The following is a 23,200-nucleotide window of genomic DNA, read 5'->3' as shown; positions in this document are numbered from 1 at the left end:
AAACTGCAAACAACGTAGTAATGAAAATATTGACACGTATGCAAGCAGAATAAAATCCCTAAGAACTCAATTTCTGAGAATTGCCGAAAGAGATGATCAAACAATAGAAACGATTTGTGTAAATGGGTTTAAAAGAGGGCTATTAAATTTTAAAATTCAAAACGCATTGCTGGGTTGCGAAGCTAATGATTTGAATAGTGTCATCGAAAGAGCAGTGAAGGATCCAGGAGCCAGACTCTTAAAATACCGATTAAGGTTAGCCGAGCAAACACCAATGCAGATGCACTAAGCAGAATTTATGCAACTCAAACCAGAGAAATAGACGGTTACCTAGAATTTGAAAATTATACGAAATACAAAATCATAACTAATCCAAACATAATTGAGCAAGCACTTATAACAGAAAATGAATTAGATAGAAATGCAAACGTTATTTTTATACCTAGGAAACCGAACATTAACAGCAACGAATTACAAATTTTAGACAGAAAATTCAACTTATTTTTTGAAATCGAACAAAAGAATCCCAGCTTAAATGACATACTTGTTTTGAATAATATAAGCAGTAAATATAAAAACAAACTAATATGCCTTATATACAAGGAATACGAAGTTGACAAATTGGTAAACGTTTTACAAGAAATGAATTTAAAAGAAATAAACTTAATGACAATAAAGAATAATAGAAATTTCAAATGGGAAAAAATGAGACCAGTTCTTAGATACTTAATCAAAAATGTGAAAGTAGTAAATTATGACACGATAATTGAAGAATCCGACAGTATTACCGAAGAACAGAAATTAGAATTAATACATGAGTATCATGATTCACCCACTGGAGGACACCAAGGTGCAAGTAGAACCTATAAACGCATGAAGCAAAAATACAGTTGGAAAAACATGAAAGAAGATATCCAAAAATATATCAAGAAATGTGATAGTTGCCAAAGAAACAAAATAACTACAAAGCCGATCAAGATGCCGTTAGTAATCACCAGTAGTACATCTTCGCAGCCATTCGAAAAGATTTATTTGGATATTGTAGGACCATTAACATGTAGTCAATCAGGAAATAAATACATTTTAACGGCACAAGACGATCTAACAAAGTATTCAATAGCAATGACTATACCCGACCAGGAAGCAAAGACAATTGCAAAGGAACTAGTAAACAATATAATATGTAAATATGGTATTCCAGATTTTGTTTTAACCGATCAAGGTACTAACTTTTTGAGCAAATTATTTAAAGAATTATGCAAACTTTTGAACATACATAAATTACAAACAACGGCATACCACCCGCAGACAAATGGAGCATTAGAGAGATCACATCGAACATTAGCGGAGTATTTAAGACATTTCTGTACAAAAAATCAAACAGATTGGGACGAATTTGTGCAAACAGCCATGTTTACGTATAATACCACCCCACACACAGCAACGGGACACACACCATTTAACTTACTGTTTGGTTATGAAGCTAAATTGCCTTCGGCTATAACGAGGAAACCCCAACCTCTTTATAATTATGATGATTATGTCCTAAATTTGCGTTCAAAAATGCAAGAAATTAGAGAATTTACAAAATCAAACATAGGAAAATCTAAAATTAAAGCCAAACAGAATTATGACAGACATAGTAACGTCAAAGTATTTTGCGTCGGAGACCAGGTAGGTACTTATGAAAACTGAGGCAATAAAACAAGGTTTATGTAGAAAGTTACATCCATTGTGGAATGGGCCGTACACCATTGTGACAAAACATTCTGATGTAAACTACACGATCCGAGTTTCCTCTCAAATCAAGTAATATTTTTATCAGTGTATAAAAATAACTTCTTAATATTTAAAAATTTCCAATTTTCTTAGCGAGAATTTACACTGATAAAAATTATTACTTGATTCAAGAATACCATTTTGAAGAAAATGATGTTCATGAATCAAGACAAGAAATTCTTGAAGCAAGAAATTATTCTTGATATATAAGAAAACATTTCTTGGATCAAGAATTCATTCTCTTTACTTTTTTTTAGATACAAAGATTTGAGAGAAGAAACACCAGAGTATCGTTCAAGAATAGAAGAAAAAGTGCTAGACTTGATAAGAGAAAACGACGACCAAACTGCTACCCAAAGTTGCTCTAAGAGCAATCAAAGAGAAAAAGATATTGACTACTTATTCAACCCTGAAACTCTTTCCCAAAGTTTTGAAAGAAGTGTCAGTTTTGACGGTGAAGATACTGACAAATTTGAATTGAAGGTGGCCAGTTATAAGTCCGAAGCAGTGATTCCAAAAGCTGACAATCCTCTCGTTTGGTGGAACTCAAAAAGACATAAATTTCCTTCCCTCGCTAGATTAGCAAAAAAGTATTTATGTAATCCGTCAACAAGTACCCCGTCTGAACGTGTTTTTTCAACAGTTGGTACTGTGATATCAGCAAAGTGAAGTTGTCTGTCTTCAAATGCCGCGAATATGCTTATATTTTTATACCAGAATCGAGACATTACCGAAAAATATATAATATAAATTTACTTAATTATAATTTATAAAATATTCTTCAGTGTAATAAGTTAAAAATGTAAATTAAAATAAAAGTTAAAATTAACATATTGAAATTGAAGTAAGCTTACTATTTTACCGATTAACCATTTAACTGGTTAACCAGTTAATCAGTTTAACCGGTTAATTTTGATTAACCAGTTAAATGGTCAGCTAATTAACCAGGTTAACTTTTATGGCACTAATGAGCAATTATGTTCAAAATCATAAAGACAAGGTCAAATTATTATATCAAAAAATCAATGAAAAATTGCAAAATCAGAAGGAACAAGTTGCTAAAAAATATAATGAAAACATTAATCAACCGATATTACGGGAAAACGAGACATTCTATCCAAAAGAGTTACAAAGAATCACGAAAGTACAAAATAAATTTAGAGGAAAAGAACAAATCGATACAATAGATCCGTCAAAAAATCTAATAAATACAACAAAGCGTGCTTACCATACTAGAAATATCAAAAGACCGGTAAAAATAATACAGGACGTTCTCCTACAGGTTCGCCCTCCTCTTGGCACTGATCACTCTAGTACCAGCGCAGGTGGAAATTAAAAATTTACAATCCAATCCTGGATTGTTACCAATTCATTTTGGCCCGGTAAAAATTCAAAAATATCACCATACGATTATACATTATTACAATGTATCGTTGATTATCAATTATTTCGAAGAGCTAAATGCTAGAGTCAATCAAATATTGGAGACCATTAGTAATAATCCGCACTATGAATCAAGCTTGGGTAATTACGTAAAAATCATTACGAATGTACAAAGTACTATTTCCGAGGAAATAAATGAAATAATTCCAAATAAAAGAACTAAAAGAGGTCTAATTAATGCCTTGGGCTCAGTTATAAAAACAATATCAGGCAATCTTGACAATGAAGATGGCAGAAAATACGAAGAAATGATTAAAAATCTAGAAGCAAATCAAAAAATAATTAATAATCAAATTCAAGATCAAGACACTTTATCAACAGAAATTATAGATAAATTTAATAAGACAATTGCAACAATAAGTAGAAACGAAGTTTCGCTGGAATTACACTTGCAAAGAGCTGAAAAGCATTTAAAGAATCAAATCGAAAAATCTGAGATTCATGACGTCACAGATACGTTAAATCAACTACATCTGATGTACCAAACAATTGAGCACATGCTAAGTAATTTGGTCACTGCCTTAACTTTTTCAAAATTAAGACTCATGCACCCAAGTATTATTACAACAAATGAGTTATATACCTCATTACAAGATTTAGAATCGAGGGGCAATCTTAATCAGTTACCATTTGAAGTTTCACACGAAAACGTAATCAATTATTCTAAATTAATAATGCTAAAATCATATATTGTCGACACTAGAATAGTGTTCATTCTAGAAGTACCAATGTTCTACGAAACATCATTTGACCTTTACAAATTGTATCCTATCCCAATTTGGCTATAGGACAATACCTTCCGTGTAATTCTTCCACAAGCCAGATATTTATTAGTTGCCGGAAATCAGGTACCTCACGAATCTGACGATTGTTAGCTTCTGAATGGAACGTACTTTTGCAAACCAACAATTATACAGAACGTGCAAAGGGACAATTGTGAAACAAACATAATAACAAAACAAAATCTGTCAAATTGTGTGCAACACGAAATTGAAATCGTGGAACCACAAATTCAGGAAATAGAGGACACGGCATATTGGGTATTATTTGCTCCATACGCCACCGAACTAAAGGTAAATTGTCCAAAGAAGAGGGAACTTCAATCTGTCCGGGGGACATTCCTTCTTCGACCTTCAGTCACCTGTCAGTTCGAGTTCAATGGAGAAACAATCCAGCCAATCATCACAGAAGGCATTAGCCAGCCCTTGTTCATTGCATTCAACAAGGACAACCTTGATACTATCAACCAGGCAGACTGGGAAACCGTAAATATTGAACCAATAAATATTAATGAAATTAATGACTTGAAAGCAAGAGCAAAATGGTCCCAGATCAATCCATTCCGAACAAAAACCAAAGCTCACGATTATACCCAGTATACGCTAATCATATTGCTAGGTATAATCATCACCATTGTCATCGGACACCCCTACCTTCGACGATGGCTCAACAGCAGACGGGAAAAATCTTGCCCCGAAGATATCGAACTCCAAGAAGTCCAACTTCCTCGGTTCCACCTCGGAGTTGACTCTGTGAAGGGAGGAGTTATATGAACAGAACCCGATGACCAGACAAGAAACATTAGTTAAGACGCAATCTCGATATTTATTTCAAGCGCAATACCTATTTGTTTAAAACGTAATTATCAATTTCTCTAGAAATAATTGTCTTAAAGTCATCTAATAGCGCATTTCCTGTTTCGTTGCGCATCTTATCTTCATATTTATTTGCAACGCAGATTCGAGCCATATAAATTTTTGAAGTTTTCTAATACTCTGAGGAAGGTTCTTACGGAAAAAAATATTAGGAAAATGTCTCAGAAAGATTGAAAAATATACATTAATTTTGAATATTTTAAAAAAGTTTTCTATTATCCCCGTCTCCTCTTTGTGCGATGCTTCGTTTCCCCTCCCCCAAGCATAGACGTGTGCATGTGTGTACGTGTGGGTTGAAGTTGACCGGTTGATGATGTCATGGTCATTCAGCTATAGGCTATATTATTGAAAGAGCATCGTTTGTTCGGAAACGCGGTTACTTAATCATTAAATTCTACCGCACGAAATTATTATTTTTGGAAATAACTCGCCACGGAATATTAGTCAACAATAGTCAAAGTAAATCGACAGGACATTGAACTTGATAATCGTTGGGTTGTTCCGTTTTCGCCATTACTCTGCAAGGCATATAAAGCACACATAAACGTCGAATTTTGCCACTCCGTAAAATCTATTAAATACGTTTGCAAGTACCTGACCAAAGGTAGTGACATGGTTGTCTTCGGAGTTGCTGCCGAAAATTTAAATGATAAAGTCACTCAATATCAAATGGGCCGCTATGTTAGCAGTAACAAAGGAATGTGGCGAATTTTTTCGTTTCCTATACATGAACGACACCCTACTGTTGTTCACTTGGCTGTACATTTGGAAAATGGTCAACGGGTGTATTTTACAGAAGCGAACGTATTACAACGAGTTGACAGGCCACCATCGACAACATTAACCAGCTTCTTTGAAATGTGCCAGACGGATGATTTTGCCAGAACGCTACTTTACTCCGAAATGCCAAGATATTATACCTGGAATCAATCATCAAAAAAATTTCAACGACGAAAACGAGGACACCCAGTTCCAGGTTACCCACAAGTATTTTCCACCAATGCACTAGGCCGTCTTTATGCAGTCCATCCCAGTCAAGACGAGTGTTTTTATTTGCGTTTACTGTTAGTCAATGTTCATGGTCCAACATCTGCGAACTGTTAATGGTGTTTTGTGTGGCACATACAGAGAAGCCTATCAACATATGGGACTTTTAGAGAATGACACTCATTGGGACCACACTCTCGAAGATGCTGTGATTTCGTCAAATGCTAAACAAATACGAACATTATTTTCTATAATTTTGTCTACATGTCTTAGAACATCGAATGCAGATTTGCAAATGAACGAAGAAATTCACAATGAAGCATTAATTTTAATTGAGGACATGTGCTTGATGCTTACCAACAAAGTATTAATACAAATAGGAATGATAGCACCCAATCGCCCAATGCACGGCGCATTTAATCAAGAATTGAGACGCGAAACCCAATATGATTCCGAAACATTACGAGAAATCGTTGATAGAACAGTTCCCCTTTTAAATTAACAACAAAAATATGCCTATTGTAGGATTGAACGGCTTTGCAAGGGCATTGGGGCTATAAAGACGACAGACGCCCTTTTTAAACCAGTCATCATTTAGAAGTTGCAGACGTCGGGTGTGCTGGAGTTGTTCGAAGATTTAACTGACTTTATTTTGTGTAATTTTGATATTTTTGCCGATTTTACTGTTATTCACATTCATATTCATTAAATTATTATCATCTAACTACCAAAAGTCCATATTATTATTATTTGTATTAACATTCCTACACTATGATACCTACGCTCATGAAAGTAGTGAACGATGGAACTGGCGGATTTTATTTTTTAGATGCTCCCGGTGGCACTGGGAAACTTTTTTGTTATCATTGATTTTGGCAACGATTCGATCGCAAAATGGAATTGCACTAGATTCATTAGGTATTGCAGCTACGTTGTTGGAAGGCGGTCGAACAGCTCATTCATCTCTCAAGCTGTCGTTGAACCTTCACATTAATGAAACTCCAACTTGCAACCTTCCGAGGAATTCTGCGATGGCCAAAGTGCTGCAGCAAACCAGATTGATCATTTGGGATGAATGTACGATGGCACACAAAAAATCTTTGGAGGCATTAGATCGCTCGATGCAAGATTTACGAAATAACAAAAACCGGTTTGGTGGTGCAATGATACTATTGCCAGGTGATTTTCGACAATTATTGCCAGTTGTTCCACGCTCAACGCCAGCTGATGAACTGAATGCATGTTTGAAGACGTCCATTTTATGGAAATACATTAAAATACTTAAATTGAGTATAAACATGCGAGTTGAATTATAGGAAGACCAGTCTGGAGAAATGTTTTTCAAACAACTGCTCGATATTGGTAATGGTAATATTGCTGTTGATACATCATCTGGATATATAACATTCCCAACCAATTTTTCTAACTTTTGTGAATCGAAGACCGAACTCATGGAGCTCAAAATTACAGAAATTACGTTTGGTTAAGCGAACGTGTTATATTGGCCGCAAAAAATGTTGATGTGAACGAAATTAATTTTCAGATTCAGGAGAAAATAGCTGGCGAATTGAAGAATTACAAATCAGTTGATTCCGTTACTAATGAAGATGAAGTTGTCAATTATCCAACTGAATTTTTGAATTCGCTGGATTTGCCCGGCTTACTACCTCATAATCTGCAATTAAAAATCGGATCAGTAATTATTATGTTACGGAACATAAACCAGCCACGTCTATGTAATGGCACCCGGCTGGCGGTGAAGAAATTATTGAACAACGTCATCGAAGCCACAATTTTGAAAGAGAAGTACAAAGGCGAAGATGTTTTAATCCCACGCATCCCTATGATACCGAACGACATGCCATTTAACTTTAAACGTTTACCGTGCGGCTTGCATTTGCAATGTCGATAAATAAATCGCAAGGGCAGTCGCTAAGTGTATGTGGCATTAACCTAGAAAATCCATGTTTTTCACATGGCCAATTATGTCGCGTGTTCCCGTGTCGGAAACCCATAAACATTATTTATTTACGCGCCAGAACATAAAACTAAAAATATTATTTATCAAAAAGCATTAGAATAGAGAAAAGCGGAGAAGGGTATAGAGGCTATTAATTGCTTTCTAGAGTGCGCGTGGTGTTGAGGTCAGTGTTTATTGAATAAGTACTCATACCTAAGATAGGACAACTGTCAGCTATACAAAATAAAGTAGTGCATCAAAGCTACGCTAAAGCTTTTTATATTTTGAAGTACTATTAGTAAAGTAACATTTTTTCATTTCTTTTTTTCTCATCTATTTTATGCTGCACTACCCACTTATCATCTCTGTTATGCCTAAAGGTTGACTGGCAGAGAATGCCTAACGGCATTAAGTTCGCCTTTTGTACAATATTATTTTTTTGTGTAATAAAGTTTAAATAAATAAAAAATAAATAAGGCGGTACGAAGTACGCCGGGTCAGCTAGTATTTTATATTTTATGAATACGACTCACTACCGCTACCTTCATAGGGTGCCCTGAACACGAGTCACTTCTACCGCTACCTTCGTACGGTTCCCTGAACACGAGTCACTTCTACCGCTACCTTCGTACGGTGCCTTGAACACGAATCACTTCTACCGCTAACCTCGGACTGTGCCCAACGGCACTTATCGGTGCAAAATCAAGAACGAATTTCAAATCCTAAATATATGCAAAATTCCCTATAAGATACGCTAGTTAAAATGAAAATGTGATTGTAGATAAGATTGGAAAATTCTCTATTAGATAAGAATTTTAAATTATTTAATTTCACAGAGTAAAAGGTCGAAAACGCGAGTAATAGTGTTAAAAAGTGAATTTCTTTCCATCGCGAATATCTCGTAAACCAAAAGAGATAGAAAAAACAAATCGCAGATTCTTAATCCACTGATAATACGATAGACTAGTTAAAATGGAAATCTAAGAGATGAAAATTTGATTTTTAATTTTATTTAAAAAATCAAAATGTTTGCAACGGGAATCATAGAAAAGTAAGAGGAACAAAACATAATAGAATATTTTTATTTTTAATCATGTAAAACAACTGGCGACCAGCCCGGATAGCCGCCAGAAGATCGAACGTAGCCGACGGCAATTTTAATCTTTTTAATTTATGCGTTAAACGAAAACAAAACAATGTATTGAATTCGTAATGCAAATCAACTATAACTGATGCAACAGCGACATAAATTATTTGTGTGCTTAAAGATCACGCGGTTAAAGTAAAAACAAGTAAAGTCAATAACGGATTTGATTTGCATATGCCTGATGAAATGCGAAAACATACCTTGATACAAAATAAATTATTGTCATATCCAATAACTTGCAAGGACCTTAATTATTCACATTAGAGGATTGATGAAATACGCGTATAATACAAATTGGTATCCGACGGAATCTAACTCACGCTTTACTTCCACGTATTACAATCAGCATTTAACGAACGCTGCACATCAATCGTGAAAGATAGAAATATTACGTAACAATGCGGAATTAAATAAGGAACTCAAGAATAATGAAGAAAATGTGCATGCAGATCACCTGACGACAAAAATGAGACTAACGTGGTACACAAGCCAACCGCATGGCGATCGCACAAAAATTGCACGAGATAAGAAAACACGTTTGTTTGTAAACACTGATACCTCAGTGTGGTAGTGCAGAACATGAGAAGAATTGAAATCATACTATGCATGGTACTTTTTCGATTAAATTCTCAATCAGAAACCAGTAACACAGTTACATATTAAGGCCCTATTGGCATATACAGACAATTTTTTTTATTAAAATTGCAAATAAAGTCTAAACGATCAGTGATATTATATTGAAGTCGCCTGTGGCGGTACTGTTAGCTAGGTCACGCCTCTGGCGGCAGACCAGCAACCAAAAACGCCACGACGCCACAAAAAGACTTTCAAGCACAACGAACGGAGAGAGATCTATATATAGCCAACGAGTCTTGAGTCAATCGCTCTTTCGCAACCACCAAAGCTGTGGCAACCAAAGAATTTGATTTTTGCATATTAATTATTAATTAACAGTGCATTAGTTGTACGAAGTAAAATAAAATAATAATTATAACCCAAGTCACTGTGTCACTCAATTTAATATAGCGAATTCCCAGAGAATCCACACGCCCGTGGCTCCGGCGCCCACTTGCGGCGAAGTCCGGAACGCCCACAACATCCGCGACCTACAACCCCCAGCGGAAGAGGCCGCATCTCAAGCCGATGAGCCACGAGCACCGCCGACCAGACCGGGCTGAGGGTGCTCAGCAAGGCATGCTGAGCGACTTGAACCCCTTAAATTCTACAGTGATTTCTGTATAATTCGCTCGAGATTCGCTTGCTGCTGTCTTTGAAAATGTTTGAAAGAGAATTTTTTATAATGGAAAGTGGGTTTATTAAAGCAAATAGTTCAAATTTGCCAAGAATTGACTGTTTTACAGTGGCCAATTTCTTTGCAACAAACAGTAACTTCTGTTCTGCTGAATTCCGAAATGTGAAGACCGCGATGTAAGTTATTTACTAATAATTGTTATTTTGGCAATAAATAATATATATATATATATATATAATCAATGCTGTGGGTTTTGTGCAACTTCGTCGAGATGCAAAATTATGCACAGTTAAGTGTAAGATTTGCCCAGAACATAAAGTTCGTGGGAAACCATATTCTGCCACTATGGTTGTGGATGAAGAAAGTGATGTAATAGTGAGTGTTCAGTGCCATGACTGTGCTGCTTCTCAAGGAGGCTGCAAACATGCTGTGGCATTCATCACGTGGGTGCATCGAAGGAGTGAGGAACCTTCATGCACTTCTGTTGAGTGTTACTGGAGAAAGTCGCGGCTAGCTAAGGTAGGCACTACTTTAAAATTTGTAACATCGAAGGAGCTATCAAAAGGAGATCTACAGAGTTACCTGCCAGATCCCAGGATTCTATCTGAGTTTTTAGAAGAAGGAAAAAAAAGAAAATTCAGGGATGTTCAGCTGATGAAGTATCAACATGAGTCCCCAAGGGATGATGTGGAAATGTGTTCCATGCATCAGCTCTGCTTGTTGTACCAAGGTGAAGATTGCGAGACATGTTTAGTAAAATCAGAATCCTTGTTAACTGATAACACAGTGATTAAAGTTGAAAAACTGACGAGAGATCAGTCGGAAAACAAACTGTGGTTCGAGTTGCGATATGGGCGGATTACTGCATCCAGAGCGTATGATGTCAGTAAGTGCAAAACACCAGATGGGAGTGTAATCGCACAAATTATGGGAGGTAAACTACCTGAAACTCCTGCGATGAAACGGGGACGGAAATTAGAAGATTCTTACGCAAAGTAATAGCGGAGAAACTGGGAGTGAAGTTAAGACAGTGTGGTTTAATAATATCAAAAGAGTATTTAATGATTGCTGGGTCGCCAGATGGAATATGTGACGAATTTGTAATTGAAATTAAATGCCCGACAAGAGCAGGTACACATAAGAATTATGTTAGAGATGGAAAACTAACAAACAAATATTATGCCCAAGTGCAACTGCAAATGTTTTTGTCGGGCAAAAAAAAAATGTTATTTTTGCGTTGCTGACCACAACTTCGAAACTACCGAAGAAGTAGATATTATTTGTGTCAATGTGGACATAGAGTATGTTCACAATATACTTATGATGCTGTCAGGATTTTGGAAGGTTTTTCCTGAAATTTCCTGAACGTGGAACGTGAATAAATATTTTTTCTGGTGTCTTGATCGTAGTACTTGTGCACTGAGGTACCGCACAACATTTATAAAACTTAGAATTCATATCATAAAAAACACGCGTCCCAAGATGGCTGCACCCGCTCTAGAAAGGTACTCCGGACACAAAACCGTGATCCGCGCCGAATTATGGCTGAACCACGCCGCACTTGTTCGAAATGGTCGGCTTCGACAAAACAGACAATGAGAAGGTAGAAGGTGCTCATGGGCTACCTCGTGGACGACGCGCTACAGTGGTACGCGACGGACATAGCCCCACGAATGGGCTCAATCACATGGGCGGAAGTCCGACACAAATTAATCGCGCGTTTCGGGCGGCCAGTGGCCGACCCGCTGGTGCAGGCTCAGCGCCGTGTCCTAGGGGCCGCAGAATCAGTCGACTCGTATTATAACAACAAGATGCGGCAACTGCGAATGATCGCCATTGGGGAAACGCACGTTGTGGCGCAACTGACCGATAGAATGCCGATGCATTACCGCGGCTATTTGCTGTGCGCCGCCACTCCAACAGCGACCGATTGGCTTCACGTGGCCATGCAGTTGGAAGCCACGCTGGGGAAACCAGCGCCACCGCCCGCACAACCACGAGCAGTCCCCTCGCCACCGCGCTGGACGTCGTCGCCCGCGCAGTCCGGGCCCCAACAACCAAAACCGTCGCCCGCCAGCGGCGTGCCGCATCTGTGCCGAAAGCGGGCTGACGCAGTGGCACTGGCACCGCGAGTGTCCTCGTCGGCGGACCCAGCCGGTAGTAATGGTCGCCGCCGAACCTCACCACGACCCCGGGGACGCGATCCAACAGGTGCCACATGAGGAAGCGGTTCCTGTTCCGGAAAACTTCCTGAGCGACCGTCACTAGGTCTGCTGGATATTGCGGGGCGTATCAACGGTTGCCCCAGCAGAGCCGTTGTTGACTCCGGGAGCGCCATCAACGTCATCAGCGCCACCCTCGCCAGACGCTTGAATGTCAAGCCCCGTCCGCACACCGCAATCGCCATCTTCCAAGTGAACGGTAGCACCTTTAGCGACGGTTCCGCCACCGTCTCTTTCACCATCGGCACCGACAGCCACTCTGTCGATGTCCACGTGTTGGCCAATTCACCCCGCGACGTGATTATTGGCCTCCACACGAGTCGAGTCTTCGGGCTGAAGATCGACTTTCGCCAGCTCACGGTCCACCGACAGACCTCTGACCAAACAACGCTCTGCCTCACCGCAGATGCCCAGCTGCCGCCTAGCATCTCCACCATTGTGGGTCGCTTCCTGCAGCTGTTCGCTACCGAAGATACCGACGTCGGCCGCATTCCCGGATTCCGCACCCATCCGCGCCCAGGTCAGCATGCTGCTGTCCAAGGGCCTCATTAGGAAGTCCACGTCTCCGTGGGCATCACGCGCTCTTCTCGTTGAGAAAAAGTCCGGTGGTAAGCGCTTATGTATTGATTAGACCCCTCAATGCCGTCACCGTTGCTGAACGTGAGCCACTACCAGACATCTGTGACGTCATCGATCCTGGGGATCTGCTGAACAAGGGCGTCATTCCGTATCTGGACGACGTTATTGTTCACGCGCCGACGCAGCAGCAGCACGATGCCCTCTAGGAGGAGGTGTTCACCCGCCTCGTAGCCGCCAACGTCCGCCTCCGCCGGGAGAAGTGCCTCTTTTCGCCGCCCGAGGTGGAGTACCTAGGCCATGTGATCACCGCAGGGAAGGTTCGCCCTGCCCCAGCAAAAGTTGCTGCGGTTGCTGAATTTCCAAGGCCGCAGAACGTCAAGGCATTTCAGCGGTTTCTTGGGATTGCCAATTTTTACCGCCGCTTTGTTTATGACTACGCCCGAGTCGCCGAACCTCTCACCAGACTCACCAGGAAGGAGTTTGCCGACAACATCACCGACTCCTGGGGCGCCGAGCAGGAGGCCGCGTTCGAAGCCATCAAGAACGCCTTAACTTCGACGCCGGTAGTCAGCATCTACCGCCCGGACAAGCCTGTGGTCCTTTTTACTGACGACAGCACCGTTGGTCTTGGAGCTGTTCTGATGCAACCAGTCGACGACGGCCATCGACTACTCCCGCCGCTTATGTGATGCTGAGAGTCGATACAGCGCCACCGAGCTCGAGTGCCTGGCTGTCCTAAGTGCGATGGAGCATTTCCATGTCTACGTGCACGGCAAGCATGTGGACATCTACTCGGACCATTCGGCGCTACCGTGGCTCTTCAACATGAAGAACCCCTCAAGCAAACTGTACCGCTGGTCGATCCGCTTGTCGGTGTACAGCAGCGATGGGCAACTGCCGGCCCGCGAGCCTAATCCGGCCCGTTACGATGTTAAAGTTGGCCCGCGGCATAAATGAAAAATTGTGCAAGCAGTGTGACGAGATTGCAGTGTAGAAAAACTTTGTCTGGCATTCACAATCATCATCTTTGCGCAAAGACAAAAGACATTTAACAGCCCATAAAATGAGCCAATTAAAGAAGAGAAAAATTGATGGCGACGGCCGCAGTTTTAATGATAATTGGACCTTCAAATATTTAATTACAAATATACAAGATAAAGCCGTATGTTTGGTGTGTAATAAAACTATTTCCGTTTTTTCCGGGAATATAATTTAAAAAGGCACTTTTCAATAAAGCTATTCAACAAATCATTTCTCTCATTAGTCTCTCACGAAGAACAATTTTAAGACGTATAAATAATATTTCACATAACTTGTGTGATCAATTGAAATTAAAATTGGAAAACTGCACTTATTATGCCCTGGCTTTAGACGAGTCGTGTGATATTACCGATACGAGTCAACTTCTAATTTTCATTCGAGGTATAAATGATCGATTTGAAATTATCGAGGAATTACTTTCTACATGTCCTATGAAAGGCACCACCCCTGGCGAAGACTTTTTTACGGCGATCCAAGAAGTACTGGAAAAACAAAATGTTAAGTGGGACAAAATTGGAACAAAACATTGGATTGTTAAAAAGAATAAGTGATGACATAAAGTGCACTCCAGGAAAAGAAATAATTTTTTTACATTGTATTTTACACCAAGAAACACTTTGTAAAAAGGTTCTGAAACTAAAGCACGTGATATCACTTGTAACAAAGGTTGTTAATTTTATCCGTGGACGAGCATTAAACCACCGTCAATTCGTAAACTTTTTGAAAGAAATTGAATGTGATTTTAGTGATATTCCTTACCATACGGAGATTAGATGGCTAAGTCTTTCAAAAGTTGTTAAAACTTCAACATCAGACTAATAAAGATCTCTCTTAACACTCACACTGCTATCTAGCGAATCACCACCACCGCTACATTCAAACCTAATGTGGTCACCCACCGCCATCTCTCAACACCAGCAGCCACTAAATGTCTCACAAGGAAGCCGTTGGGAGGGGAGCCACCCCCCCACCCCGAGGAAGGATCGAGGCCTCAGCTAACATGTCACTGACTTGATCATTCCGTTCGAAGCCAGCTTTCAGCGAATACCGCAGCGAGCCTACTACCACTCTACGCACCACACTACACCACACCACGCTACACCACGTTACATTACACCACACTACACCACACCACACTCTTAACCCTGACCCTGAATGGTCCACGTTCAGGCCCACCTCCTGTACCACCACTGCGGACAGACTGTCTGCGTCGCGGAAACTACTTGTTACATTATTCTAGTTCCAGATCACGTTTCTAAACTACAGTCCACATTGCTCTCTAACCCCCGAACATTGAACATAAAACACTTAATCTACAACGTTTGTTACAATTCTCAGGTACATCTCGCATCCACACACCTACTAGGTTATAGGCGGTCGACTACCCGAGCGACCGAGCCTTCGAGTGCGCCACCTGCTGGGATCCAACCACATCGCCACCCGCACCGTCAATTACAACGTCACTCATTGTCTCAGCATCGGAAACCAGACCAACACGCCTTACTATTAAACTTGATCTGTATTGTAGGATTGAACGGCTAATATTCGAGAGCCTTTCAGACGAATGAGCACACTTCAAGGGCATTGGGGCTATAAAGACGACAGACGCCCTTTTTAAACCAGTCATCATTTAGAAGTTGCAGACGTCGGGTGTGCTGGAGTTGTTCGAAGATTTAACTGACTTTATTTTGTGTAATTTTGATATTTTTGCCGATTTTACTGTTATTCACATTCATATTCATTAAGTTATTATCATCTAACTGCCAAAAGTCCATATTATTATTATTTGTATTAACATTCCTACAAAATCTGGGGGCTCAACCTATGGGCTGACTACAACATCTGGAGGCTAAACCTAAGGACTTGCTGCAAAATCTGAAGGCTCAACCGAAAGACTTTCTATGAACATTGAGTGTGTGAGTGAACATAGACGATAACGACGATTAACAGTGTAACGAAGTAACGACGTAACGAAGACGCAAAGAAGCCAAAAGTTGGAGCCGTGAGCAAAAAGTTTTTCCTCACTTGGATGGAGATCAACTGTTTACACGACAATCCGCGTGCCGCGAAATAGATTGATAATGCACCCGCGAGTTCACTGAGATTGATGCATGAAGTAATATTTGATGTTGTTGCGCCGCGAATGAATCGTAAATTTGTACGCACTTTTTCGGGTTTTGGTTTCACCAAAAACTCAGAAGAGCATGAACAATTACGAAGGAGAATTTACGAGAAATTCTCAGTGAAGAAGTTAACAACCGCGTGCAACATGTTAGACATTGACGACAGTGGAAATAAAGACGAGATGTGTGATCGCGTGTGTGAAGTGCTCAGAGACTTGAATAACTTGAAGACGTACCAGCTACCCGAAGATGACTCAAACGACGAGGAAGACGACGACGACGACGATGAAGAAGAAGACGACGACGACGACGACGACGAGAAAGACGACAAGGACGACGACGAGAACGACGACGACGATGAAGATACTGACGACGACGTGACTTTACAACATTTAAGACGAAAAATGCTTCGTTCTTGTGATCGAAAGAATTTGGATAGCCGTGCCAAAATTAAAGACGACGATCAATCAAGAAGAAGCCAAAGACGTAAGAAGAGCAGCATCAAAGTCTGCGAGGAGAAGAAGAAATTGAGAAGACGATACGAGGACGACGATGAATTCGAACCACGAGGATCCACATCGAATTCAAAGTTTACTTTATCCTTTCGAGACGTTGAGGATATGGTTAGACCATTTACGGGCGAAGACGCGTATGGTATTGAGGCATGGACCGAAGAGTACGAAGAAATTGCGGAAATGTTAAACCTCAATGCTTTACAAAAGCTGATTTTTGCGAAAAAATGCGTAAAAGGTCTAGCTAAGAAGTTTGTCCAGAGTGAAATTGGACTAAACAGTTGGCGGAATTTAAAAGACGCATTAAAAGATGAATTTGGCGACCAGTTAAGTGGTGCAGATGTTCACAAGAAGATGATGAGCCGCAAAATACTGAAAGGAGAATCAGTCCAAGAGTATTTGATTGTGATGAAAGAAATGGGGTATAAGGGTAACCTTGATAAGCAGTCGGTTATGCAGTATGTGATTGAGGGATTGCCAGACGGGCCAAACCTTACACTGCTGTACGGCTGCAAGAAATTTAAGGAGTTCAAGGAAAGACTCAAAATATATGAGAAACTATGCAATAAGACGGAAGAGACAAAACAGCCCTTAAAGACAGAAAACAGACGTACGACGATAGATACGACGAAAAATAAGACTAGAAACAACGCATGCTACAACTGCGGAGAAGTTGGACACATGTCAGCAAGATGTAAGCACAAAATCCCAAAGTGCTTCAAGTGCAATGTGTTTGGGCACAAATCAAAAGATTGTAAAACTGTGGAGATAAAAACTGTTCTGTGCGATGCTGAGCAGTTCGTAAAAGAAGTAAAGATTGGAGAAATGAAGTGTCAAGCGTTGATTGATACAGGCGCCGCAGTCAACATCATGACGACAAGAATTTACCAGCAGGTAGGTAGTCCAAAATTATGTGAGACTACAAAGATTTTAAAAGGTTTTGGAGGATGGATGACAAAACCAGATGGTCATATCACATTACCAATGACGATAGACGGAAAGGCGTACGCTAGTAAATTCTACGTTGCAGACGAAAAGAACTTTGACGTTATATTAGGGCGAGAGTTTCTAAACGACGTGAACATGACGATTAAACGAGGAAAGATAACGTTTGACACGTTAGACGACGATGCATTGCCAATCATGTCGATCGAAGCAGAGGAGCAAGATGAGATATTGCCAATTGAGACAAAAGATGTGAAGAGGAAAGAAGTAGTACGAAAGATGAGTGAAGATTACCAGCTGATAGAGACAAAGAATGACAGAGAGCTGTTAGTTGTTCCCGAGAAAATGGAAACAGAAATAATTAAGATGATCCATGAAAAAGGACATTTTGGGGCAACTAAATGTAAAGAAGTAATCGAAGAAGAATTTTTCATACAACACTTACAGAAAAAGATAGAAAAAGTAATAAATTGCTGCGTTAAATGCATTTTATTAAACAGAAAGATGGGAAAGAAAGAAGGATTTTTAAATCAAATGTCGAAAGAAGATATGCCGCTCAGGACTTTACACGTTGACCACATAGGACCACTTGAGACGACAAATAAAAACTACAACCACATTCTTGTAGTTATAGATGCATTCACTAAATTTGTATGGTTGTATCCGACGAAGTCTACGACATCAAGAGAAGTAATTCAAAAACTAGATGTCCAGAAGATGATTTTGGGAAATCCAGCGAATATAATTTCTGACCGAGGCACGGCATTTACATCAAATGAATTTGAAAATTACTGTAAAGAAGAGGGAATCAAGCACATGCTTATTACGACGGGATTACCCAGAGCAAATGGGCAAGTTGAAAGAATAAACAGGATTATAATTCCTGTCATTGGGAAGTTATCAATCACCAAGCCGGGGGATTGGTATAAAGTAGTACCGACGGTGCAGCAAATTTTAAACGGGACGAACCAACGTTCAATTGGCCGTACGCCATTTGAAGTTATGTTTGGTATAAAGATGAGGAGTAAAGAAGATATTGTTGTCTTAGAAGCACTGCGTGAAGCCGATGAAGAGCTATTTGACGAAAATAGACAATTTCTACGAGAACAGGCAAAAGTCGCAATCGCCAAGATCCAAAAAGAAAATAAGATGACATTTGACCGCAAACGAAAGCCGGCATAGACATATAAAGTAAATGATCTGGTTGCAATTAAACAGACGAAAATGCTAGTTGGAGGAAAATTTAAACCGAAGTTCTTAGGCCCGTACAAGATTATTAAGGCAAAGGGTAAGGACACTTATGATGTTGAAAAAGAGGGCATTCATGAGGGGGCGAATCTGACCAGTACCTGTGCCGAGTACATTAAGCCATGGTGTCCGATAGACGACAAAGACGAGTAATGTTCGAGGGCGAACACCTCCAGGATGGCCGAATTATGTAGGATTGAACGGCTAATATTCGAGAGCCTTTCAGACGAATGAGCACACTTCAAGGGCATTAGGGCTATAAAGACGACAGACGCTTTTTTTTAAACCAGTTGTAGGATTGAACGGCTAACATTCGAGAGCCTTTCAGACGAATGAGCACACTTCAAGGGCATTGGGGCTATAAAGACGACAGACGCCCTTTTTAAACCAGTCATCATTTAGAAGTTGCAGACGTCGGGTGTGCTGGAGTTGTTCGAAGTTTTAACTGACTTTATTTTGTGTAATTTTGATATTTCTGCCGATTTTACTGTTATTCACATTCATATTCATTAAATTATTATCATCTAACTGCCAAAAGTCCATATTATTATTATTTGTATTAACATTCCTACAATACAATATCTGAACTTGACGATACACAGACAGTATTAGAAACAGATAATTCTTCATCTCAGAATAAAGATAGTGAAGTACTTACCATTGTATGTCCAATTCCTAATTCATATGAGGAAATTGAAAATAGGAATGACGTTAAACAATGGCAGCAAGCAATTAAAGATTAATTAGATTCTTTAATGATAAATAAAACTTGGACTTTAGTACCAAAACCAAGTAATAAAAATATTGTAGATTGCAAATGGATCTTTACTATAAAGTACGATGAGTTCGGAAATCCATGAAAGTATAAAGCTCGTTTAATTGCCAGAGGTTTTAGTCAAAATTATCTTGGAGATTATGATGAAACATTTGCTCCAGTCGCGAGAATTTCATCTTTTAGATTTTTAATGGCCTTTTCAAATCACCATGGCTTGTTAGGCCACCAGATGGATGTAAAAAACAGCGTTTTTAAATGGTGAATCAAAAAAAGGAAATATATATGCGAGTACCTGAGGATGTAAAAGGCAAAGCAAATCATGTCTGTAAATTGCATAAAGCATTATATGGCCTGAAACAAGCTGCCAGATGTTGGTTTGAAAAATTTGAAACGACTCTTAAAGAAATAGGTTTTACAAATTCTTATGGAGATCGGTGCATGTACATACTAGATAGAGGAGATATTTCTAAAAAAAATGACATTATATTATATGTGGATGATCTAGCGATATGTACTGCAAATGAAATTACAATGAAAATTTTCAAAAAAAAATTATTTAATGAATAAATTTTCAATGCTTGATTTAAAAGAGATAAAACTCTTCTTAGGCATTAGAATTATTGGACAAAATAATATAATAACGCTGGATCAAAGCACATATATCAAAGCAATATTAAATAAATTTAATATGTATGATTGTAAGCCTGTAAGTACACCGTTAGTGACTAATTAGGATTATAAGGCAATGGAATCCGATGACAAATACGATGCTCTGTGTCGAAGTCTCATCGGGTGCCTTATGTATTTAATGGTATGTACAAGACCCGATCTAACTCTTGATATAAGTGTTTTGAATCGATATATGAATAAAGATAACCAAGAACTTTGGCAATGCTTAAAACGAGTACTTAGATATCTACAAGGTACAATAGATTTAAAATTAAAGTATGTACAGGGCACATATAGTAATATCCCTACAGGGTATGATGACTCTGATTGGGGAGGAAATGAAAATGAAAATCTCGACTAAACTTCTAAAAGAAGAAGTACAACGGGATATTTATTTAAGTGATATGATAGATGTGCAATATGTTGGAATACTAAAAGGCAGACATCTGTGGCAGGTTCACCTACAGTGGCTGAATATATGGCACTGAATGAAGCTGTCAAGGAGGCAATGTAGGTAAAAACTTTAGCAGCAGGTATAAGCCTGGAAACTAAAGAACCTATCTTAATTTATGAAGATAACAATGGATGTATTAGCATAGCTAATAATCCATCAAGCCACAAAAGGTCCAAACATATTGACATAAAATATCATTTCTCCTGTAAACAATGTGAGAAAAAGACTATAATTCTTAAACATATGTCAACAGGTGAGCAAATTGCAGACATGTTGACCAAGGTCAAATTCCTGGAGTTAAGAGCGAAAATGGGATTGGAAGATTGATTAATAAATGATAAATAAATTTCCCTTATCGTTAAGACAAATGTCGGATCATTATGTATACGATTAGTAACAATCGTCCCAGACAAAGAGTTAAAGGAGGTATGTCAATTAATATTGAATGTATTGTACTTGAAACTGTAAATTATGTAAGAGATTGATTTTTAAGGGGGCGTGTTGCTTGAGTTCGTCTACAAAATTCATTCTCTTTCAGCATATTAAGTTTTCTGTTTGAGGGTAATATTTGGTACCATGTATAAGGTTTATTTTCTTATTTCCAAGAAGTAGAGAAAAAGTACTCGAGCTAAGAGTCATTAATCTAGACTTCTTAAAACCAAATATGACAAGATGTTTAGTCTACAACCAGAGTAACTCTGACATACAGAGTTGTATGTAGTTAGTTCGTTTCGAGCCTTGATATCAATAAGCCATACTTCCGAAAACTCTAATTTTGAACATACGGCAATCGTTCACAATTAAACTTCGTAATTATTTAATAAAATCACCGCTACCTAAATCCGTAATTCCACCAGGACACCCAGTTCCAGGTTACCCACAAGTATTTTCCACCAATGCACTAGGCCGTCTTTATGCAGTCCATCCCAGTCAAGACGAGTGTTTTTATTTGCGTTTACTGTTAGTCAATGTTCATGGTCCAACATCTGCGAACTGTTAATGGTGTTTTGTGTGGCACATACAGAGAAGCCTGTCAACATTTGAGACTGTTAGAGAATGACACTCATTGGGACCACACTCTCGAAGATGTTGTGATTTCGTCAAATGCTAAACAAATACGAACATTATTTTCTATAATTTTGTCTACATGCTTCCCGTCAACACCGACTGATTTATGGCATAAATTAAAAGATCATATGGCAGAAGATATATTGCATCAGATGCGTCTTAGAACATCGAATGCAGATTTGCAAATGAACGAAGAAATTCACTATGAAGCATTAATTTTCATTGAGGACATGTGCTTGATGCTTACCAACAAAGTATTAATACAAATAGGAATGATAGCACCCAATCGCCCAATGCACGGCGCATTTAATCAAGAATTGAGACGCGAAACCCAATACGATTCCGAAACATTACGATAAATCGTTGATAGAACAGTTACCCTTTTAAATCAACAACAAAAATATGCCTTTGATACGTTCATGAAAGTAGTGACCGATGGAACTGGTGAATTTTATTTTTAGATGCTCCCGGTGGCAAACAACGCTCTGCCTCACCGCAGATGCCCAGCTGCCGCCTAGCATCTCCACCATTGTGGGTCGCTTCCTGCAGCTGTTCGCTACCGAAGATACCGACGTCGGCCGCATTCCCGGATTCCGCACCCGTCGCCCGCAAGCCCTTCCGGCACTCCCAGCCACATGCCGAAGCCATCCGCGCCCAGGTCAGCATGCTGCTGTCCAAGGGCCTCATTAGGATGTCCACGTCTCCGTGGGCATCACGCGCTCTTCTCGTTGAGAAAAAGTCCGGTGGTAAGCGCTTATGTATTGATTAGACCCCTCAATGCCGTCACCGTTGCTGAACGTGAGCCACTACCAGACATCTGTGACGTCATCGATCCTGGGGATCTGCTGAACAAGGGCGTCATTCCGTATCTGGACGACGTTATTGTTCACGCGCCGACGCAGCAGCAGCACGATGCCCTCTAGGAGGAGGTGTTCACCCGCCTCGTAGCCGCCAACGTCCGCCTCCGCCGGGAGAAGTGCCACTTTTCGCCGCCCGAGGTGGAGTACCGAGGTGGAGTACCTAGGCCATGTGATCTCCGCAGGAAGGTTCGCCCTGCCCCAGCAAAAGTTGCTGCGGTTGCTGAATTTCCAAGGCCGCAGAACGTCAAGGCATTTCAGCGGTTTCTTGGGATTGCCAATTTTTACCGCCGCTTTGTTTATGACTACGCCCGAGTCGCCGAACCTCTCACCAGACTCACCAGGAAGGAGTTTGCCGACAACATCACCTCCCGACTCCTGGGGCGCCGAGCAGGAGGCCGCGTTCGAAGCCATCAAGAACGCCTTAACTTCGACGCCGGTAGTCAGCATCTACCGCCCGGACAAGCCTGTGGTCCTTTTTACT

General features: G+C 39.9%; 1 protein-coding gene across 1 annotated transcript; it reads left to right on the top strand.

Moving 5' to 3' along the window:
* The first annotated feature begins 978 nt into the window (after nt 1-978).
* Nucleotides 979-7,776, top strand: LOC135795473 (uncharacterized). Its single transcript, XM_065307156.1, has 2 exons — nt 979-1,167; nt 7,408-7,776. Exons 1-2 carry the CDS (start codon nt 979-981, stop codon nt 7,774-7,776), a joined length of 558 nt encoding a protein of 185 aa, XP_065163228.1.
* The last annotated feature ends 15,424 nt before the right edge of the window (nt 7,777-23,200 follow it).

The sequence above is a fragment of the Atheta coriaria genome, unplaced genomic scaffold, assembly GCF_025399875.1.
Source record: "Atheta coriaria isolate IRGN ID8LTWV9N9 unplaced genomic scaffold, Caltech_Dcor_3.1 hic_scaffold_7_pilon, whole genome shotgun sequence".
NCBI lineage: Eukaryota > Metazoa > Arthropoda > Insecta > Coleoptera > Staphylinidae > Dalotia > Dalotia coriaria.
The sequence above is the reverse complement of the archived record's forward strand: the minus strand, read 5'-3'. Positions and strand labels throughout refer to the sequence as shown.